The following is a 22536-nucleotide window of genomic DNA, read 5'->3' as shown; positions in this document are numbered from 1 at the left end:
AGATGAGTAACAGGTGTTCAATTGCCCATTACTGCTGTCCGCTTTTGGATTTTTCTTGGATTAAGTCACCCTGTATCCTCTGCCTCTTTCTCTAGCCATTCCTTCTGTTTATTAGTCACAGATTCCCTGCTTCCATCTTAAATACTACTGCATGGGAGCCTCATTTTAGCCCTCTTCTCTTTTTATACATCCTCATTTCCCACAACTACCTTCCTCCACTGGGCGCTCATGATTCTTCAGAGAAACTTAGAACAATTGGGAGCCAATACTGTCTACTTCCTGAGGCCAATAACTTTAAAATTCAGGAGGGGAGTGAGACATTTAGTAATAGGTAAGTTGTACAAATTAAAGAGAAAATTTGAGTGCACAAATAATTATGGACAAAATTGAAAAAAACTCAAAGAACTACTCTTGAAAAAGGTACTGGTTTCTTAATTTCCTTGGTTTCCTACGATTTTAGTAAGCAATGTTTTAAAACAACCAATCATTGTGATCATATTTAAATGCTTCCAGAACATGAAAAAATATGAAAAGGTAATTATAAACTATTTTGTGAAGTATGTGTAGGTTTGAATTTAAATCTGAAAAATATAAAACAACAACATAGACCGGCATCATTTATGAAGATTGTGGCAGACAGGACTAGCTACTTATCAAAAGCCAGGATCCCTCTTCCATAATATAAAGGCACTGCCGGAAATGGCTGTTCAGCCAGAGAATACCTTTCTCAGCCATATGTACTGTTCTCGCAATGGAATGTGAGTGAAGGTGATGTGCTCATTTCCAGGTTGAGATTTTTTTAATAAGTGGATGAACCTTCTCATCTTTTCTTCCCCCTTTGCTGGATACATTCAGAGAATGACAAAGCTCCAGGGCAGAGATTGGCAAACTAAGTCCTTTGTGCCTGCTGCCTGTTTTTGTAAATAAAGTTTTATTGGAACATAGTCATGCCTATTTGTTTACTTACTGCCCATGGCAACCTTCCTGCTACAGCATCAGAGTTGAGTAGTGACAGGGACAGTCTCAAGTATTTATTATCTGCTCCCTTAAGAAAAAGTGCCACCCTTGCTGTAGGGAATGGTGGCGAAACAAGACTGAAGGAGGCTTTTCATGGAGGAAATGCCTCTCTGAACTCTTTCCAAGCAAGAAATACATCTTTCTTGTTAAACTGTTGAAGTTTTGTGGTTTGTTCCCCAGCCAGCATTATCCCAACTAATAACAAAATAGATGCAAAATCCCAAATAAAATACTAGCAGTTTCTAAAACCAAATTTATGAGAGATTGTTTTCCCCTAGAAATTCAAGGAAGATTAGGAAAGGTAGCAATACTACGTTACTTGGTCAAAGAAGAAAAGCCATGTCATCATATTTTGAAATGCTTTGAAAGCATTTAAAAAAACTCAATATCTGTCTTGCAAAATACTCTTATTGCAACAGGAATACAGAAATACTTCCTTAGAATATCTATCCTATACCAAAGGTTACATCATATACAGATGTGAGTGACTAGAAAAATCCCCATTTAAGAGAGAAACAAAACAAAAATGTATGTAATCATCAATATAACACATTACAACATAAAATAAAACATAAGGCAACACTAATATAATATAATAAATATAATATAATATTACTTTTGAGACACTGGCAAGGTACCAATAATAATAGTATTCTGTTATGTAATATAACAATAACTATTAAATTATATATTACCACATTATTGATTGTATAATATAAACATGTGCTTTATGTAATTCATACATATAGTTTCATATATAAGATAAATATCTATATGATATAGATATTTTATATAAGATATATATTATTTGGTTTGTATAATATAGTATATTATACTTTATAATATATAATTTGTCTAAAATGTATATAATGTATAAATAATATATTCATAAATAAAATAAACATTGTATGTAATTTATTTTACTAATGTACTACATAGACTTTTAGAAATTATATTAATTCTATAATATGCTAATCATTTTGTTGTGAAAAAGTACCAGCCAGTGAACCGAGGCAGAAAATAAAAATGAAGCAGAAAACAAATTCCATTCCCTTAGACCTGGACAACTTAAGATAAACTGAGAAACTATTGGAACTATTAAGATCTTTGACACTGCCCAGTTATAAAATAAATGTGTGAAATTAATAGGTTTCCCATATATGAGCAATAATCAACATGACTTTACTTAAAAACAACAAGCTTTGCAAAGGGAAATAAAAAAAGACTTGAATAAGTGGGAGATAGATACTATGGAAGAATTTATAAAATTATGTATTTTAAACATATGAATTCACTATAAATTAACACATAAATTCAGTGCAATCCTAAACAAAATTACAATAGAATTGAAGATGACACAAAAAATTGATTCTAATTTTCACTTAAAATACACTTGCAAGAGTAGCCATGAAGCATTAGGAAAATCAGACAAATGTAAAGAAACTTGTGAAGACAGATATTAACACAAAATGTAAAACAGATCATAAAATTGTGATAAACAAAAAAAATTCGACCTCTCTCGTAAACCAACCACTTAAATAATTTCAGACACACTAAGGATTTAAATGTAAAAATAAAAGTATATAGATATTACAAGGCAATCTAGATGCATAAACTCTATATTTTGACTTAGGAAATACTTTCAATAAACACGAATTCAGAAAACATAATGAAAAAGATGAGGGGATTTGACTATACATTAATTAGGAACTGCTATAGGTAAAATTAACTATATAAAAAAATCAAAAGTGAAGGACAAACTGGTAAAAAGATGTGAAATACCTGTGACAGATGGAGGATTAGCATTTTTTTCCCTATATAAATAGCATACACAGAGCAGTAAAGCGAGAACACGCTCAGCACGAAAGAAGATAAAAAGCCAAGTATTGCCAATGATACATAATCACAAGGAAAAATATAATCTGCTAGAAACCAAAGAATGCAAATTAGAAGGAAACCTTTTGCCTGTCGTGTAAAAATAAGTCTTAAATGTACATGCACCCAATAAAAGAAAAATAAATAAATACATGTACAGGCACAGAACAGAATGCTTCAAGAAACAATAAGAGATGCCCAATGGAGATTTTTACCTGCCTGAGAGCTTATCAGAGTAAAGATGGTGGCAGTGCACTCCTGAATACTCAAGGCCAAGTTCAAAGGCCCCAGATATTTAGTGGGGAGGAAGAGAGTAGAGGAGAGAGAAAATCACAGTGGGATATGTAAGTGGGTACTGACAGACGAGTATATTGCCTCTCCTGGAGTTGATATTTTCATATTTACCAGTTCCAAAGGCAAAATTCATGTGGCCTCTGAATCGCTGGGTGAGAGCAAGATTTTAGAATGTGACTAAACTGGACGACAAGTTTTATAATAAACTTAGTTTTGGATAAAATGCGCTTATACATACTTTTTGACAATGTGTCAAAACCTTTAAATGTACACTGCTTATTAACATCTACCAATAGTTTTCAGAGCGGATTGCGGGCATAGCTGGAGAAAGTTAAGTGTGTCTGTAGGAGAATTAAGCTCCCCTTTCTCCCTGTTACCATAGTTTTCCTGGTTTCCACCCCAAAGCCTCTATGAGTGAATTCAGTACTGGCAGGACGTTTGGGTTCCCCTAGTATCACTTGTTCAAAAAGTCTACAAAATGATTTTATACAGTTTATAACAGAATCAATATTTGTGTCTCCTTTTTGAGTATCTGTCCTTTGACTTTGTGGAGCCAGTGAGAGCTGTCAGAGTTTTTCCATGCATTGTTTACCATGAACTTCACTCCCAGGAGCCTGTGAGCTGGGCAGGGTGGGTACTGTCACCTCCATCTCGAGGTGAAGTGACTGGGGCAACTGGGCCTGAGGTCCAGGTTTTCTAGTCTGGGGCCAGTGCTCTTTCTGCTGATATAGTCTACCTCTCTTTAAACAAGGAAGGCTAAAGAGGACCGTGATTGTGACTCCTAAGTAAAGGACGTCTTATAGGGGAGATGTTTTGAGGATTATACCTGGTCAGGTTCTCAACTTGCCTGACTAGAGCAAAATTATCCTGTGTTGACTTGGCCTTGGGGAGTACACGAATGGGAGTTGCAACCAATGCCCAGGATCCCTGGTTATGGAGAATGAACTGGACTAACAACCCATGGTATGGCTTTTGTCAGGAGAGAGGCCCTCATTCCCAAAGGTCCTAGCATGACAGAGCTCCAGGCTGCCCTCAGATCTCAAGAGCACCAAGGAGAGACATGTCATGTGTTCTAACTACCTTTTATGGCCTCTTTCACAGCAGAATCCACAGGAAGAATGTTTTTTTCCACCAGCTCCAGTGGCCCTGGTCGTAGAGCAATTTTTTCATTGAGATCATCAGCGAGTCGGGCTCTTTTCAGCTTCATCTGAGCAGTTGGAATGGACCTCTCTGCAGTGGAAGCTAAAGGGTTGAAATGAAAAGGATCAGTTCTAGAATTTGATGTCTCTCTCTCTCTCCTCTCTCCGTCTCTTTTGTTTTTTGGCTTGTGGTTACAAAAGATTGTGTCACATTGTGCTCCACCATCCTAATAATTTTTTGATGCAATCATCATCACTTTACAGGGATTATCACCAAAGCCTAGACACTTCCAAATAAAGGCAAATCGAGAGGCACATGGAAAAGTCAGAGACGCTTGCTTTGCGAGGATTTCTGAAAAAAATGTGCAATTCAGAGATTTTGTAAGCAAGCAGTCTGCAGGGTCTGTATTGCTTGCCTGACCCTAAGCTATGGCACTTGGATACACATTTCGTCTGCATAGTGACCGGCATAGGCTAGGCCTGCAGTAAATGTTATCTGTTGTTATTATTAGTAGTACTAGTATGACTTTTAAAGGATTTTGGACTAGTCAAGGCTGTGACCGACTGAGTCAAACGTCCAGGTCAGTTGCGAAAGACAAAAAATTCCATTGAAACAGATATCTAATTAAACTGAGGGATTTTTAAAAGTTGAATTCATCCACAGGCAGTTTCTCATCATTTGGAGGGTGTGAAAGGTCACGTACAGAGCCTTAAATCCACTTCCATACAGCTGACACCAAACTTCCTTTTTAGGTTGGGCCCTGACTTATTTCTGTGGAAGAACTCAGAGGAGAATCCAGCTTTGTTCTCATGGAGAACTGTAAGTTAAGATTCTATAAGACTTTGCAACTTCACTCTCAACTTCATAAATCTAGAAAGTGAGATATTTACAGACAAGTCCCTTAGCCCCATTATTTTATTATTAACCACCTGCTAACCCAAGACCCTGTGTCTGGCATTGATCTAGAACTCTCCATACAGAAGAGGTCTAGGGATGTCTCATCCGTTGCCACAGGCTTGGCTGTGGAAGCTGCCTGTTCAAAGCATTTCACATTCAATGGAGGGAATGTGGATACTCCAAACCAAAGAATGGTCATACCAAAGCCCACATCCTCTCCAAAGGACCCCTTCCAGTTCTTTGGAAGGGCAGCTTGCTGGCTCTCTGCCTCAGCCATCTTTCTGACTCATCCTTTGTACCAACTCAAGACTGATGTTCAGAAAGCCCTCCTTTCTTCTGGTGCCTCCGTACAAGATGCTTCCTACCATCCACATCTCTCGATCCAGTTTTTCAAGACTGCTACAAATTTAATCTACCTCCTGTCATGACCTGTGGCTCTCCAGCCCAAATCTACCATTCCAGAGAGCCTGATCCTTATCCTTCTGTCTTCTATGTCTTGCTGCATTCACCTTTGCACCTTGGCTTATTTCCTTTCCCCACCTTGAACTTCTTCCCCACCCTCCACTACCAACATCGTACTTTCGGGTCCCAGCATAAGGCTTTCCTAACTCTTCCTGTTCTTACAGATCCCTTTTGCTTTGACTGCCTCTAGCAGTTACAAGCACAAACCCTTCCTCTTGCTGCTTCTGAAACTGGACAATAAACTCCTGGGCAGCAGGAGTCATTTTGTATCTAGCAGATCTTTTATGTTCCAAGAAGCTAATTCCCAATTTCTGTTGACAAAAGAGGACCCCATGGGAGGCACCAGAGATATGCAATTGAACTGGGGGTTAGTGCAGTTCACACCCTGATATTTTAATTCAAGACCATATTGATGGAAGAAATAACATTTCATATGTTTTTTTGATTATAGCAGTACTGTGTACTCATTGTCATAAATGTGAAAAATGCTAAAAAAGTGTGCAAAAAAATTGAAGGTTTCAAGAAAATCCCCACTTAGTGTGGGGATTTTTTTTTTTTTTTTTTTTGAGTCAGAGTCTTGCTCTGTTGCCCGCTGCAGTGCAATGGCGCCATCTTGGCTCACTGCCAGCTTTGCCTCCTGTGTTCACGCCATTCTCCTGCCTCAGCCTCCTGAGTAACCAGGACTACAGGCGCCCGCCATCGCGCCCAGCTAATTGTTTGTATTTTTAGTAGAGACGGGGTTTCACCGTGTTAGCCAGGATGGTCTCGATCTCCTGACCTCACGATCCACCCGCCCTGGCCTCCCAAAGTGCTGGGATTATAGGCGTGAGCCACTGCACCTGGCCTAAAAAGTCTGTATGTCATTTAAAATGACATCGCTTGGATTTTTGTGCAACTGTGATTTTTGTGCTGACACAGCCGCTGCCTCTAGGCTTGTAGGCACCACTGCAAAGGAGGTAAGAATTCTGTCACCTCCCTTTGAGGGTCTTTTTTTCCCTGTTTTCGAGACACCTGGCATCCTTTGGCTGCCTCATGCAGATCAAAGCCTCCCATTCCACACAGCCTTCCCTTGACTTCAGCGTTGGCCCCTTTCTCTTCCCTACCCTGAGAACAGTTCTCCGTCTTAAAATATCCCACCTACTTTAAGGTTGAATAAAGGTCAGTCTTGGAAAGCCAGAAAAAATAACAAATGATGCCAATCAAAGAACCAAGGTTCACAATTTCCAGGATATTTCAGAGCCTTTCGTGTGCTTTAAAGCTAGTGTTCAGTCTTGGAAGGAAATCCACATTCTAGAGAAATAGCATTCAGGCCTTGTGCAGGCTGTTCCCTCAGACTGCGACACCCTTCCATCTTTTTCTACCTGGCTCAGTCCTCACATTCCAGCCCATTTCCTCACTCCTCCCTGTCCATTCTGATTCCGATGGCTCTTTTCTCTGATCCTCTTCCATACACCCACCACACCAGGCATTTCCTTTCTTTCCATGCTGGATTGTAAATGTGATTCTCATGTCCTCTGTTAGACCGTGAGACCATCTGAGGGCACAAACCTGTGGCTTTTTCATCGTTGAACCCACTGGCCTGGCAGAGCAGCCAACTCCTAGCAGACACCCAATACAGTGTGTGTTCAAGGAACAAATATCTCATAGGTAACTGTCAAATTAGGGGTTGGACCTCTTTTAGGGTGGGCACCAATGGTCTCGGGGATTCTGTCTCAGTTAAGGCAACTTACGAGGCAGGAGTAGAAGCCTCTCCTCCTGTATCCAGATGTCAGAATATGGGGACCAATTAGTTGTTTGTTTGCCTTGTCTCACACACCCCAGCACAGAGGCGGCACCCTAAAGCAGCACTAGGCCTGCTTTGATCAGTACTAATTTCCTCAGATTGTATTCTCTGCACACCAGAAGGTAAAGGCGTCAGCAAAGCGCAATCAATTACCTGGAGGATACAAAGGCAGCGAGGGAACCGTGATCCCCTGCCAAAGCGAGTGATGATCCAGATTAGTAATAATTGTCAGCACATGTTGGACGTGTTCCTTGCACTCCTAGAAGTTACGTGATTCGCCGAGGCCGTAGAGTTAGGGAGGACATGGCACAGCTGAGATCAGAGCCGGAGTCTCTAACCCGCTTAACCATTTTATGGCTTCCCAACTTGGTTATCTACGTGGCCTAGAAGGCTTAGATGACTGCTTGAAACTACCACTTTGTAATGACAATGGAGATTTTTAAGAGGGCTCAGCAACTGTACAGAGACAAGTAACTGTGGGAAAATGGCCCGCCATTCTACAGCATCTCTTGGTGTCTGATTTCTTGCAGCCTTACCTTGGAGTATGTGCATATTAACCAAGTTGGCACTGTTGCACCTGTTTCTGGCTTTGCGCTTCAGGGAATTTTTAGCCTGTAGAACCCAAACAAAGAGAATCACCTAGTTTTACCTTTTAAAAAAAACTCAATTTATCTCACAGGAGAAAATAACCTTTTAAAATAATAAATGAAACATGAAAATATTCTTGGTGTCCCACATTTTGATGAAGGAACATTTACAAAGACCCCTCCAGTAATTTTAGATGGGAAAATAAGAAGGTAAAGAGCTTGGGTCCATGTCAGGGCTACAAACCTAAAGCTCTTTCAGGGGCAGGCAGGTTGGTACAGGTTAATAAAATGTTACTATAACAAGATACTAGGCTGCTTGTATTATAACCAGTCTTGTTCCATTGCCTTTTTTTTTTTTTTTTCTTCGAGCCAGGGTCTCTGTCATCCAGGCTGGAATGCAGTGGCACAATCATAGTTCACTGCAGCCTTGACCTCCTGGACACAAGTGATCCTCCTGCCTTAGTCCCACAAGTAGCTGGGACTATAGGCGTGCATCCCCAAACCCAGCTAATTTTTTTTTTTTTTAATTTTAATTTTGGTAGAGACAGGGTTTCACCATGTTTCCTAGGCTGGTCTTGAACTCCTGGACTCAAGCAATCTGCCCACCTCAGCCTCCCAAAGTGCTGGGACAGCTGTGAGCCACAGCACCCAGCCTCCGTTTCCTCCGAAAACAGTCACAAAATTAACCAAGATCAGAGCTAAAACATTGCCTAAATCTAAAATAACAGGACAGCGTATGCCTCTTTCCCATTATTCACCTGACTTCCCTTTTAGGACATGTGAAAATATAAAGCCTACAGATTCAGGCCCACCAGGAGTTGGACAGGCATGAAGAGATAGGTTATTTGCCCAGTCTCATTATCTTCTTGATGGGACTGTCGGTAGGGCTGTTGCAGGCTGTGGGAGGGCCAACACTGGACCCCAGGTTTCTGATGTCTAGTTCTGAGATTTTAATCTCACTGTAGTAGATCTCCCAGTGGCCCCCTGAGAGGGGTCTGGGAATCACTCCAGTTCTGATAAGAGTCTGCTGTTCTTTGTTATTCTCCAGGTAGTAGGAATCACAGCCACTTGTGAGCTACTTTGAAGGGTAGCAGATCCCTCCTCTTCCTCTCTACCCACAGACAAGTTGCAAAGCTAGCACTCTCAGGCAAGGAAACACCGGCAGGCAGATACTCTCTTTGCCTTTCCTTCTCACTCAAAGTGTTGATACTTGCTAAATAGTATTCATTAATATGTTATTGACAAATTCAGGTTGCAGAGATTTGTTATGAAGGTACAGAATATATGCCAAATCTCACCCTCGAATGCTACAAAAAAAGAAGGGAAAAAGCAAAATAACCTTTTGCCTTTAAGTAGCTACAAATAAGGTCTGTATGCATAAACCATGCCTTAGCATTGAATTGGATTTTTTTTTTTTTTTTTTTTTTTTAGAAGGGGTTTTTTTTTTTTTTTTTTTTTTTGAGACGGAGTCTTGCTCTGTCGCCCAGGCTGGAGTGCAGTGGCCGGATCTCAGCTCACTGCAAGCTCCGCCTCCCAGGTTTATGCCATTCTCCTGCCTCAGCCTCCCAAGTAGCTGGGACTACAGGCACCCGCCACCTCGCCCGGCTAGTTTTTTTTTGTATTTTTTAAGTAGAGACGGGGTTTCACCCTGTTCGCCAGGATGGTCTCGATCTCCTGACTTCGTGATCCGCCCGTCTCGGCCTCCCAAAGTGCTGGGATTACAGGCTTGAGCCACCGCGCCCGGCCGAATTGGATTTTTAAAAATCTGATTGTTGTTAAAAAAATGACGGGAATAAAAGGTAAGGCAGCTTGAAAGCTGACTCCACTTCCCTCTCTAAAGTGTTTTGACTCTAGTGCATCCTTACTGTAATTTCTTCCAACATTAGAAAATGGGGACTTTTTTTAAAAAAGCTACAAAATAGGAGTTTCAGAGCTAACATAGTTGATCCCATTTTTATAGTTACTGGTTAATAGGAATCAGATTCCATATGATATGAGGGCAGGGGACTGACAAATTGACTGAGTTTGTTGTAGGAATTCTACACGCATCCGCCAAGGGTTAGCATTCAGAGCTTCATAACCTGTAGCCTAAGCTTGGGTAAAGACATGTGCAAAAATTACCTTGTCACTCTCCAAATGTTTTCTTTGCTCATGGAATTCAGTTGGACGTTTCAGTGCTGAAACAGACACACAAAATCATGAGTGGAGACTGGGTTAAGGGCATCGGTCAGTATCGCAGAGTTTGCCGGTGTGCTTGCTGAGTTATGCACAGTAGGGAGGTGATTGCCTTTATTAGGCCACAAGCAATGAGAGAGGACAGGCCTGGAGGACACCAGCGGCCCTGAAGCCATAGGAGACAGAGGAAGTGGAATCGAAGCCTCAAACAGGGGGAGTAGCAGAGGCAGGATGTGCAACAAGAAGAGAAGTGATGGAAGCAGGACATTCCAAGTTCTGGAGGAAATAGAAGGGGTGGTGGAAAGCTGAAAACAGAAAGAATGCTCTGGTTTGAGGGAGAGGTGTAGACTTGGGTAACTAACACCCTCTTTGACTTTGCTCTGTCCTAGAGTGCAAAAGGCTCAGGGGATGACTGTGGTCTGTGTCTGTGGGGTGGGGTGGTGCTTTGGAGGAAGGGACTGTACTCTGGATAAAGTGTGTGGCTGGTAGGTCAGGAACATGCAACTGAGGGTGTTGAGTGAGAAGCAGAGAATCAAACTTTGAGGGCTGGAAGGAACCTTGGAGACAGGGAAGTTAACTCCAACAGTGAACAGAATGGGGAAACTGAGGTCCACAGAAATTGATTGACTTGCTCAGGATCAATTAGGGCTGGGAACATAGGTCCTGTGACAACTCTAACCTCTTTCAAGGTGTGGTATGTAAAATATTAACAACCAGTAGACACAGGCACTGGTCAGTCGTACAGAACACACGGCAGCTGCGAACAACCTGGACAGAATACCAGCCTTCACTCTCTTCCCATGACCTCCTCCTCATCACAACTTCATAGCACCTCTTATGGGGGTTTATTAAACTCTTTTGAGCAAAGAAATAGAACATCATTTTGCAAAATTCTATATTTTGCCTTGATTTTCCTAATCTAGAACAATCTCAATCAGGAGCCACAAATAATCACTTTTCATGATAAGTGATAAGGTGGATTAGCAGTTACAGACTTGCATTGATTTTTCTCCCTCTGAATTGTATGTCTGGACAACTTGAGGAATTACATGATCCAGAGTTCCAATATTACTCGAACAGTGGTTTACCGTAAGCTGCAGGCAATGCAATATTCTTCCAAATGTTGGCCAGCACAAAAATTAGGTTTCTGACCAGATCAGGGTGTGTGTGTGCACACATGCCTCATTCAACCCTTAAGACCATGCTGAATCTGGACACAGTTTTCAGCAGGGTTTGCTGGAGATCAAGCAGACATAGTTGTAGTCACGGTGGCTACCATAATGGTAGTTGGCCATAGTATCCTCTTTAAGGATGCTGCTTGGGGAGTTAATAAGTCACACTCTCTATAAATCTCCCTGTTCACCCCAACATTAACAATGTTGCAGAACTGCCCCATCTGGCTTCCTTGTGCCAAAAATAGTTGACAGGCATCCTTCTCACTGTGACCAAAGATTAAGAGACTTCCCTTCCTATAGAAAAAAAAATGAACACGCTTCTTGAATACCATTGATCTGGAAACTGTTTTACAGTTGTCTTTGCTTTCTGCTTTTTACTCTTAAAATGAGCTTCTCTGCAAAACCTCCCTTTTTAGATGACCCTTTTCTCCCATTTCTCCCAACTCAGTGATTCTGAGAAATTTATATGCAGCTGTCCTGTGTTGCTCATGCATTTTCTTTGAGTTGGGTCTGGTCATCATCCTTAATAAGGTTTGCCTTTGCCTGCGTTTGATCGCAGGTGGAATTTATATCGAGGGAGTTCTGCAAAGCAACTCCCTTTCCCCTTAAGCAACCAGATTATGATACAAAGTCTGCTTGAAGTCCAGTGGGCCATTGTGGATCTATACAATCTTTATCAATAGGTCTTTCCTCTGTCCTATCTCTTGGTAATCATTTAGTTAGGTATTGCATATTGGTGTAGTTTAATTACTTACATAACCCAGAAAAGGAATGGATCTTCGTGTAGTCTTATTAAGTGGCTAAAAAGAATAGCATACCCTTTTCATCTAGAAACTCCCTGAAGGGAATAGCATGACTAGATCTTGGGATATCTCTGACATTCCAAACACAATTGGTTTTAACTGGGCTTGGGGTTTAGGAGGAATTTAACGGGTTCTCATGTCTCTGAGGCTGTTCAATTCTTATTAGCAAAGCGTATTAATTGTTCTAAGAAACACTGTATTTCCTGTATCTCAGCTTCATAGAGCTACAATTCATCACTTCTTGGTGTTAATAACTCCCCTGTGAGATGATTCACACGGTCCAGTTCCCTGATGCCAGGAGCACAAAGGTCTTCTGGAATCTTCTGCCACAGGGTGGAAGAAACTATCTCCATTTAGCAAGGACTTGGGAGGAAAGCCAGAGAGGTCCACATGCTCTTCTCCTCAGAGGTTAAGGGGTGTTATATGGGGCACTGGCTTGAGGTCACACCATGGAAAACTATCCTGCCATGGACCTGGGGTTGAGGTTTGCCTTCTCAGTGACCGCAGAGACCGTGGGTTTTAGCCACCTCCCATAAAGGCCAACAAAAGCAATGGCGCTCCCCACCTCTCAGTTGGCTTTTGGAAAATACATAAAACCACTTCTGCTGCCAGCCTGGGGAGTATCAAATGGCAACATTCTGTATTTAAAGAACTTTGACATTTAAGATTGAAAAGGAATTTGGATTCTACATTTTAAAAAAACTCCATGTGATTTTGAATTAAAATACTGTTGTAAATTCAATCAGCCACACATATAACTCGTTCCCCCCGGAGGAAGATTAATGACTCCTCACAAGGGAATTTGTGTTCTTGCCTCAGAGTTTTGTTGCAGGCTATTCCTATTTCTGTCCCCAAAGCTATCGCTAATTTGGGTCAACTGAGCATATAAACATTTGCTTACTTAGAAAAAAGATTCCGAGATAAGAACGGTCTTCCTGCAGTCCTCTGCTCTCCACTGTAACCTCATGCCTCCAGCAGGATCCCAGAAAGAGGAGAAAACAGGCCGTGGGGCCACAGAGAACTCAGTGAAGGCAGGGGCCTCACTCCTTAGCACAGGGTAGGGTCCCTGAAGTTGGGCAGCTCTGGCAGCAGAAGCAGGGCTGTACCTGGTGTTGGGCTGTGCCTGGTGCAGGCCCTGACTTCTCTTAATGGGACCATTCAGCCGCAGGCTTGGAGCAATCCCAGATCCATTGCTACTAACAGGACCAAGAGGCAGAATTAAAGAGCCAGAGACTTGAGGGCAGCAATGAGTGCAGCGTTCTCAAAGTGCAGCCTCCGGACCAGCATCTTCAGCAACTGGGAACGTGTTAGAAATCCCAATTCTTGGCTGGGTGTGGTGATTCACCCCTGTAATCCCAGCACTTTGGGAGGCCGAAGCAGGTGGATCACGAGGTCAGGAGTCCAAGACCAGCCTGGCCAAGATGGTAAAACCCTGTCTCTACTAAAAATACAAAAATTAGGTGGGCACGGTGGCAGGAGCCTGTAATTCCAGCTATCCAGGAGGGTGAGGCAGGAGAATCGCTTGAACCCAGGAGGCAGAGGTTGCAGGGAGCCAAGATCGCACCACTGCACTTCAACCTGGGTGACAGAGACAGACTCTGTCTCAAAAAAAAAAAAAAAAAAAAAAAGAAAGAAAGAAAGAAAAAAAGAAATCCCAATTCTTGGGCCCCAACCCAGCCGCACAGAGTCAGGAACTCTGCCAGTATGGCCCAGGAATCTGTGTTTTAACAAGCCTTCTGGGTGATTCTGATGCAAAAGCTTCAGAACCGCTGTGATGGGATTTATAAGTCCAGTGGATCTTGATCTAGGAGTGTTGGGAACCTAGGACTTCCAAACGGGAGCAATGAATGACCAGGACTGATTTTCAGCATTTCAAAAAGCTGAAGAGAAAGAGTATGTCTGCCCAGAGAAAGGCTGCTTAGACTAACAAAGCTGTCACTTTTCATTGCTCCTGCCCGGAATCATAGAGACTTGGTTTAGTTCCGGTAGTTCTCATCAACAAGCACTAGCTGGTAAATTTATATACCATGAATTAGAAAATTAACTTAAAAACATAAAATTAACTATTTAAAAATGCGTGGATTAATAATTAATTATTATTCTTTAGGGGGACAGGGAAGACAACGCTATTTTAAACGTAAGACCTATGGCGGTGTTGGGTAGAACTGAAGAAGTCCTGGGTGGCTAAAATTTTGGGAACCATCCATTTGAGCTCTGCTCTTGCTTTGCCATCTACTTTTGGTATAACTTGGAGTAAGCCTGAGAGTTTTCCTGTGCTCTCACTTTCCCACTTGTAAAAATGGGCTTATTCATGCTTGTCTTCTGTCCATCTTGCTTTTAAAGACAAACTGGGTCATAAGAACTTTTTTTTTTTTTCAAACAGGATACATACTACGTATAATGATAATGCTTTGGAGATTATATTTTCTTTTACGCTTGGAAAAAAATTGCTAGTTCAGTACTCCAATGATAGTCTTAAGGGTCTGTTACCCCAAATGATAGTCTTAATGGTCTGAAAACAGTGCCTTTCCCAGTGTAGCTTTGTAATGTTCAAGACCTGGCTAGCACAGTTGGAGAATTTGATGCAACATCTGCGAACACTTTGGAATTTCTCAGAAGGAGGGTACAAGGACAAATTCAAAGTGTGCCTGTAATTACTGGTTTTCTAGTTTCTAAGGAACAGGGAAATGGGAAAATTGAAGGAGAGATGGGGTGAAAAGAAGGAAGGTAAGATTTTTGACCCAAATGGGATTGACATGAAAATCCAGGGCACCTTTCTCTATCTCTGAATTTGAGATGTTAGAAAGAAGAGAAGAGGCAGACAGATTAATTCCCTTGCGCCGTGTACTGCTCAAACAGCCGACAGTGTGTGGTAGGGTGCTGTAGGGAAAAGCCAAGTCAAATGAATGCACTGAGAAAAGGAAGAGAGACTTTGTCCGGTCAACTTCTCAAAACTATCGTGAAGCTGCATGTGATAGGGGTGCGGGAATTGCCCCGGTCATTCTTCTTGCTATTCAGAAGTACCACAAAATTCAGGGATTTACCAAGGTTTTGCAGTAAGTATGTGGCTGCTGTAGCTTGGATTAGTCTGCAAAAAAAATAAAGGCAGCACCATTCATAGACAGCTCATTGTATCTTTAAATTCATTTACATTGATCAGATCATGGAACCGGGCTGCCCAGACATTTCATTCTGGCCAGCAGCAGCTTTCTCTGAGACTCTGTGGACACGTAGCTGCCTCTGTAGGCCCCGTGTCCTCTCAAATCCACTTTAGCTCTCTAATCTCATCTTCTGTATTCCAGGAGAATAAATTAAACCTTCTTACATCTCTCCCCTGGGTGAAACACCATAGATTCACCTTAGTAGCAGAGGGAGAGGAAAAAGTGATTTTTCCTTCAATCTTCCTGGCTACCCATTCTTATGTAGTGGTGCGAAGTTGTCCAAAATTACTAAATGAGATGATTAAATGGGGGTGGTTTAGGACCCCTCCTAGACTGGAAGCACTTTGAAACAGAAGTTGAGTCCGACTTCTCTGTGTGTGTTCCCCCGAGCCTTTCTCACAGCAAAGGATTAATAAATATTTATTGAAATGCTCTATGACCAGTTTATTGAGTCTGATTTACATGGCTGGTCATCTTTCCACATCAAGTCTTCTGAAGTGGTTGGAATAAAATGGTGTTATTTAAAATTTTACCCAGGAGAGTGATACCCAGGGAGAAGAGTTGCAGGAGAGAAAATTTGCATAAGAAATAATGAACAGGCCCAATAGGTCTAGGGAAGGAGGTGGCCTCTGTGCTAATGCCACAAGAATGTAGAGAACCTTGATGTCCTCTTGCAACCTTGAGCCCAAAAGGGAAGGATAGTGAAACCATTTCCTATGAATCCTGGTTGATGATGGCGAAGTAGGCAATTTGAAATCTCCATATTGAGATTTAGAGGTGAGATTTTGGAGATAAATCTAAACAATGAGTCCTGTAAGTACTATTTCTAAGTTAACTTTGAGAGGATATTTCATTAAGGTTTCATGCCGATTTTGAAAATGTGAATTTCACAACTGCCATTGTAAATGCACCTGGACTGAGAACCCTTTACCCGCTATTTAAAGTTGTTCCGGTGATTCTATCCTGGCCTCAGAACCCTGCCCGTCTTGATTAAAAATCAAGAGATGGTGCCTTTAAATTCATTCAAAGCACGTAAAGAGGGAAATTAGCCTAAACTCATAATGCCCATACATAAGAACAAAGCGAATGTTTAAGAGAAGTGATTCACGAGGCTTATAAAAAAGAATTTGTTGCTGGTTGCTAACGACTGTTTATTACTCTGCAGCAAGCTCCAAACTTGCAGGATGCATGCCCAGGAAAAGGGAAGGAAAAAAATTTCAATCCATTTGGATTAGTTTCACTAGAATTACACATGACTCACCTCATTAGAGTCAATGGGGGAGGAGCCTCATAATTTACTTATCAATTTGGAAATGCCATTGAAGGGAGACCTGCCATACAGGTAAGTCAGTGAAATCTTTCATTCGATGCTCATCGTGGCAAAGCATAGATGATGATGTAGAACTTGAAGCCATTGCATCTAAATCATCGGTTTATCTTTGGCGTTTTCACATGATACACTTTTAAAATTTTCCAAGTTCTAACTGAAATTTTTGGCCGTAAAATGCCTTATGATAGCAATATAAGTAAGTGTTTTTAAAGGCCAAGCGATTCATTTTGAACGTTTGAGAAAAGGAGCCTAGGCAGGGATCAGGAGACACAGGTTCTGGCCTCAGCTCCTCCCCAGTAGGAGGGAGTTGCATGTTATCCAGTGGATAAGCCCTGAAGATTTAACCTAATGTAAAACTCACAACTAATTCTCGGCAGGTGCTTCTGTTGATGAGTTAAAAATAGTAAGTCTGGCCAGGTGCGGTGGCTCACGCCTGTAATCCCAGCACTTTGGGAGGCCAAGGAGGGTGGATCACGAGGTCAGGAGATCGAGACCATCCTGGCTAACATGGTGAAACCCCGTCTCTACTAAAAATACAAAAAATTAGCCAGGCATGGTGGCGTGCACCTGTAGTCCCAGCTACTCGGGATGGTGTGAACCCAGGAGGCGGAGGTTGCAGTGAGCCGAAATCACACTATTGTACTCCAGCCTGGGCAACAGAGCGAGACTCTGTCTCAAAAAAATAATAATAATAATAATAATATTGCTATTTGATAAGGACAATTAACAGTTCACTTAGCCATCAGCTTTGAGTTTTGACAATTTATGGCATGTTTAAAAAGACTACAACTATTTCAAATTTTATGAATAAAGCGAGATTTTATGAATAATTTTATCTGGCATGGGTTTACATTCTCATAAATGAAACTGTAGAAAATGGAACCACATGAGATCTAGGCTTTGGGACATCGGAAAAATCTCTTAGGCCTCTTCAACCTCAGTTTCATGAACAAGAAAGACAAACAGGGATTGCGATCGGTCAGGGGTTTTCAAACTCTATTCTGAGGAGAACCAGCACTGCAGAGAGAATTATCAGGGGGCTTCTGGAAGGGATGAGGAGGGGCCCAGCAAATGGGGCAGACACCCTTGACACTGCCTCAGCCAGTGCATATATATATGTATATATGTACACACACACACACATATATATAGTGCATAAGATTTAACAATTAAAAAATTAGAAAATCACAGAATTAGGTAGGCTCTAAGGAATATTAACTTTTTTTCCTTCCTCCTTTCCTTTCTCCTTTTCTTTCACTTTCTGTTTCAAAAAATGTAAATAACAGAATGAAAAAATAAAGTCTTCTTGTGTAAGGTAATGAGTTGCACACTGGATTATGGTTTTTTGCTTTGTTTTGGCTTTGGACGGAGTCTCGTGCTGTCGCCCAGGCTGAAGTGCAGTGGCGCGATCTCGGTTCACTGCAAGCTCTGCCTCCTGGGTTCACGCAATTCTCCTGCCTCAGCCTCCCGAATAGCTGGGACTACAGGTGCCCGCCACCAGGCCTAGCTAATTTTTTTTTTTTTTTTGTATTTTTAGTAGAGACGGGGTTTCACCATGTTAACCAGGATGGTCTCGATCTCCTGACCTCGTGATCTGCCCACCTCAGCCTCCCAAAGTGCTGGGATTACAGGCTTGAGCCACCGTGCCCGGCCTGCTTCTGTGTGCTTTTTATCAGCTTTCTCCCTAACATCTTGACTCTCTCTGAGGGGCCATCTTGCTTATTATTGTTATCCCTAAAGTGCCTGGCACAGTCCCCTGTATATAGCCTGGTTTATAATAAAATTTGTTGAATTATATTGAATTGAAAACATCCTGAGGCCCTTGGTTTCTCTTTCCTTCTCCCAGTCGTTTGCATTTAGACATGTTTCCTTAGGTGCCAGAGGAAACACACTGCCCTGCTGAAATGCATGTGGATTGCATGTTTAATCTCTCACTGGGCTGAAGAGGCTAATCATCAGCAGATGAAGAGATGCATCCTATCTCTAGCTTCCTGAGAAGAGCTGAGTAGAAAAGATCTGTACAGGCGGGGCCTGCGGTGTGCACCTGTCATGACTTGGACACTTTTCCGTAGCAGAATCTACACTCTTGGAAAGCCTGGTTGAGAGGAGGTAGCTGAAGATTGGGGAAAGCCTTCGTCATAGTGTGTGATTTTAAAATGCTTTATTATTTCATGATTTGTAGGATTCTTTTTTCTAGAAATTATCTTAATGATGCAATGGACTAAAGATGCAAAATTTGAGTTAAGCGGTATTTTGTTAATATGCATATTATTTGATTCTGGAATTCCTGCAGAACAAAATATTATATCTTCATAGGACTCTAATCTACAAATGAACATTTGACTTATATAACTTACATGATAGGTGTTATTTTAAAATGTATGATAGCGTTAATTACCATCTTCACTGGGTGTTTTTACTAATTTTCAGATTTAACCCCATATCCTTCAAAAAATATTTATTCTCAGCCTAATGCCAGCTGCAAGACCCAGGCCCAGAGTATTTAAGCACATGAGTCAAACTTTAAATCAGGTGTGTACAACTTGGGCTTATGGAAAGGTCCTGGGTCCATCTGCTCCATTTGCCTTTCCAGAATTAAAGAGAGAGAAACATCAGTGAAGGGACAGATTATTAGCTTTGAGCGAAATTGTCTTGACCTGATCTGACATCTGCAGACCTTTGGTTTCTCCCTGTCTTTAGCACCTCCAAGGAAAGGCTAAGATGAAACAGGCCACACATTGACTTGCTCCTTTGCTTTCTCAGCATCGTTGTCAACGTTGCTTAAACAGCCTTGAAATAGGCTGAGCTGTTTCTTTTGTACTTCACAAACCTCTAAAAGAGTTGTCCCAGTTTAAGGTCACATACTGTTTACTATTTGTAGAGCTCAGTCATGAACAAAGGATTACTTTTGAATTACAAAACAAGAGGCTTGAAAAATTCTTAGTTTTGTTCTGTTTCTGAGACAAAGACTAAACTTTCAATGTTTAGCTATGGGTCATAGTGCTTCCACATAACTAACTACGCAACATTTTTTCTAACTAATATAACTACACTATACAGACCTCCACATAGGGCTTCCATATAACTAACTACACTACAGTTTTTCAAGGGCAAACTTTTGCTTGTTGTGTACTGAACTCTGAAGTAACAGTCACAACAGCATTTTACAGACACCTGAATTTTCTGCACAAGTCATTATAGATCTTGATTTTTAAATTTTATTGGTGAGGAAGTTAGAATCTATGGCCTGGAGCAGCTTTACCCATGACTTATTCATCCAGAGTACCCTTTTCTCTATTTCCACAGATAACAAGGAATTAGCTTTCATTGTTGAATTGGTAGACAATTTAAAATATATCTTCTAAAATATACAATAATCCTTCTTCTTTTACCCAGATCGTGGCCAGTAATTCAACATTATATCATTTATGCTAAAATGGTATTGCCACTCCACCTTCTAGAGAGGAAATACTTGACCAATGTTCAATTACTTGTGGACTCAAATACCCCAAACAGAACTGAAACTGAGGAGGTGAGAAAAAGATGATGTAATTGATGCTTCTGGAATGAATATTAATTATATCCAATTTTAAAAGTAGATGAGTCAGGGGTGCCCATAATGAATTGTGTTTATCCTGAGAACAAATCCACTACATTGGAATTTTAGGCATAACCAGTATCATTAAAAGGAGCCCCTTGCAGGTGAGTAGGTGGCAGTCGGGGCAAAGCATCCAAGGTCTGGGATTTCTGCTGATACCAATGCTTTGAAGATCTTGGGAGACCATTGCATTGGCTTAAACTAAATGACCTCTGAGGCACTTTCCAGCTCCCAAATGGTGTGGCCCTATGTACAACAGTAATTAAGAGATGCAGGTACTCACGTGGTATTAAGCCTTGGTTAGCCAGTTGTTCCTGAGTCCTTCTTTGTTGAAGTCTTAACTGTAAAACTTAGAAAAGGAAGTGTTAGTTTGTGAGTTGGGCTAAATATCATTACAATCATTATATTTTCATTATACATTCGTAGCTCATCTCATTTTATTTCTAAAAGAGTTCTGAAAATTATTATGAAGTACATTTTAATTTCTGTTGTAGAGACAGTGGAAGAAGAAGGAGAGAAGTTGAGAAAGTTACAAGGTTTTGTAGTAAGTCTGTCCCAAACTAGAATTAGAATACTTGTCTCTTCTTTGAAGCGCATGTTATTCTTGCAGTGCTACATTCTCTCTCTCCACACTCTGTCATTTGTAAGATAAATATCATCTAATTCCACTTGGGTGGCAACCAATGATATCAAGAGGGGAGACAGAGTTCCACCTAGGTTCAAATCTCATCTCTACCCCCTTAATAGCTATGTATCCCTGAGCAAGTTGCTTAACCTCTCTGACCCTCAGTTTCCTCATTTGTAAATAAAAATAATGTCTACCTGGTGCTGTTGCTATAAAGTTTGATAAAACAGTGTATGCACATTGCTTAGCAGAATGTGTGGCACATGTAAAGACATTTTGATAAGTGGTAGTATTATGAGAATCTGGAATTCTCCTGGGAATTCAAAGGCCTATTGGGGTTGTGCTTTTCTTAGAAAAATTAAAACACTGTAAAACTGTCAAAATTATATATTATAAATAAATATAAGTATGTTCCCAATATTATGTATCTATAGCACAAATAGATTATATATATCATATACATGTAACGGTAAAAATTAAATAATATTGAATTATTAACTTCTGAGGGCAGTATTTACAATGTTCTCCTTCCCATTGCCCCACTCCTCCAAACACATTCTATCTTTGGAAATTCAGACTCCTCCTCATGGATATTCCATTTTCTCTGTATACATTGACGAGAGATCTTAAAGTTTGAATCCACTTGGATTAATCATCAGCTAAAACAAAAACTGTGTTTTCCAGAGGACTGCAACAGAACTCAGAGTCTGTATAATGTAAGGCTCACAATGTCCAGAATACAATCTAAAATACTCTAACACAAAAAACTGGGAAAATGTGACCAATTCTAAATGGAAAAGACAATGAACACATGCAAACCTTGAGATGAGTCAGATGTTGAAATTATCAGACAAATACTTTAAAATAGTTATTTCCAACTAGGTTCAATGAAGTAAAAGAAATGGACAAAAAATAAGAAATCTCAGCAGCAAAATAGAACACATAAAGAAACAAAGTAGAAACATTAAAACTTAATACAGTATCTGGAATAAAAATTGTTGAATGGACTTAATAGAAGAATATCAAAGGAGTGACTCAGTGAACTTGAAGATAGATCAAACTGGAGAAGAGAGAGAAAAAAGATGAAAAAAAAAAATGAGCAGAGCTTCAGGGGCTAGTGTGACAATATCTAAAAGTCTAACGTTAGCCTTAGGGACCAGTGAGACAATATCTAAAAGTTTAATGTTAGGTAATTAGGGTCTCAGAAGTATAGCAGAGCCATAGAGCAGGTTTTAATATAATTGAAGTAGAGGAGATTAACATCACATAAAATAGACATCAAGTCACAGAGTATCGTCAGAGATCAAGAATGAAAATTTCATAATTATAAGAGGGAAGACATAGCAATTATAAATGGATAGGCATTTAAGAACAGAACCTCAAAATACATGAAGCAAAAATGGACAGAATTAAAAGAATAAATAGACAATTTCAAAATCACAAAAGCTTCCTGAAATTGGTGAAAAAAAAATGTACAGATTCAAAAGGCTCAATAAACCCTACACCAAATGTATACACAGAAAACCACACTTGGATACATAATAATCCAGTGACTGAAGCCAAAGATAAAGAGAAAATCTTAAAACAGGTGGGGAGAAACAACACATTGTATAA

At 40.6% G+C, this 22536-nt stretch overlaps 1 protein-coding gene and 1 long non-coding RNA gene across 4 annotated transcripts in view; one reads left to right on the top strand and one right to left on the bottom strand.

Moving 5' to 3' along the window:
* MYOCD (myocardin) overlaps window positions 1–22536 on the bottom strand; it is a 120494-nt gene that overhangs the window by 58309 nt on the left and 39649 nt on the right. The window contains exons 2-6 of one of the 3 annotated variants that reach the window (XM_017892393.1): window positions 20581–20646; window positions 15253–15296; window positions 10177–10232; window positions 8005–8080; window positions 4267–4428 (exon numbers count right to left, since the gene is read on the bottom strand). In XM_017892393.1, coding sequence (XP_017747882.1) covers window positions 4267–4428; window positions 8005–8020 — 178 coding nt within the window. In that variant the 5' untranslated portion in view covers window positions 8021–8080; window positions 10177–10232; window positions 15253–15296; window positions 20581–20646. The remainder of the gene's footprint in view (window positions 1–4266; window positions 4429–8004; window positions 8081–10176; window positions 10233–15252; window positions 15297–20580; window positions 20647–22536) is intronic. The other 2 variants (XM_017892394.1, XM_017892392.1) reach the window with 2 other exon arrangements.
* Window positions 19642–22536, top strand: part of LOC108542399 (uncharacterized) — a 37330-nt gene continuing 34435 nt past the window's right edge. The window contains exons 1-2 of the long non-coding RNA XR_001889267.1: window positions 19642–20401; window positions 20792–20841. This is a non-coding gene — a long non-coding RNA (uncharacterized LOC108542399). The remainder of the gene's footprint in view (window positions 20402–20791; window positions 20842–22536) is intronic.

The sequence above is a fragment of the Rhinopithecus bieti genome, unplaced genomic scaffold, assembly GCF_001698545.2.
Source record: "Rhinopithecus bieti isolate Rb0 unplaced genomic scaffold, ASM169854v2 scaffold_20098, whole genome shotgun sequence".
Classification (NCBI taxonomy): domain Eukaryota; kingdom Metazoa; phylum Chordata; class Mammalia; order Primates; family Cercopithecidae; genus Rhinopithecus; species Rhinopithecus bieti.
This window is presented reverse-complemented; position numbering and strand designations above follow the sequence as displayed.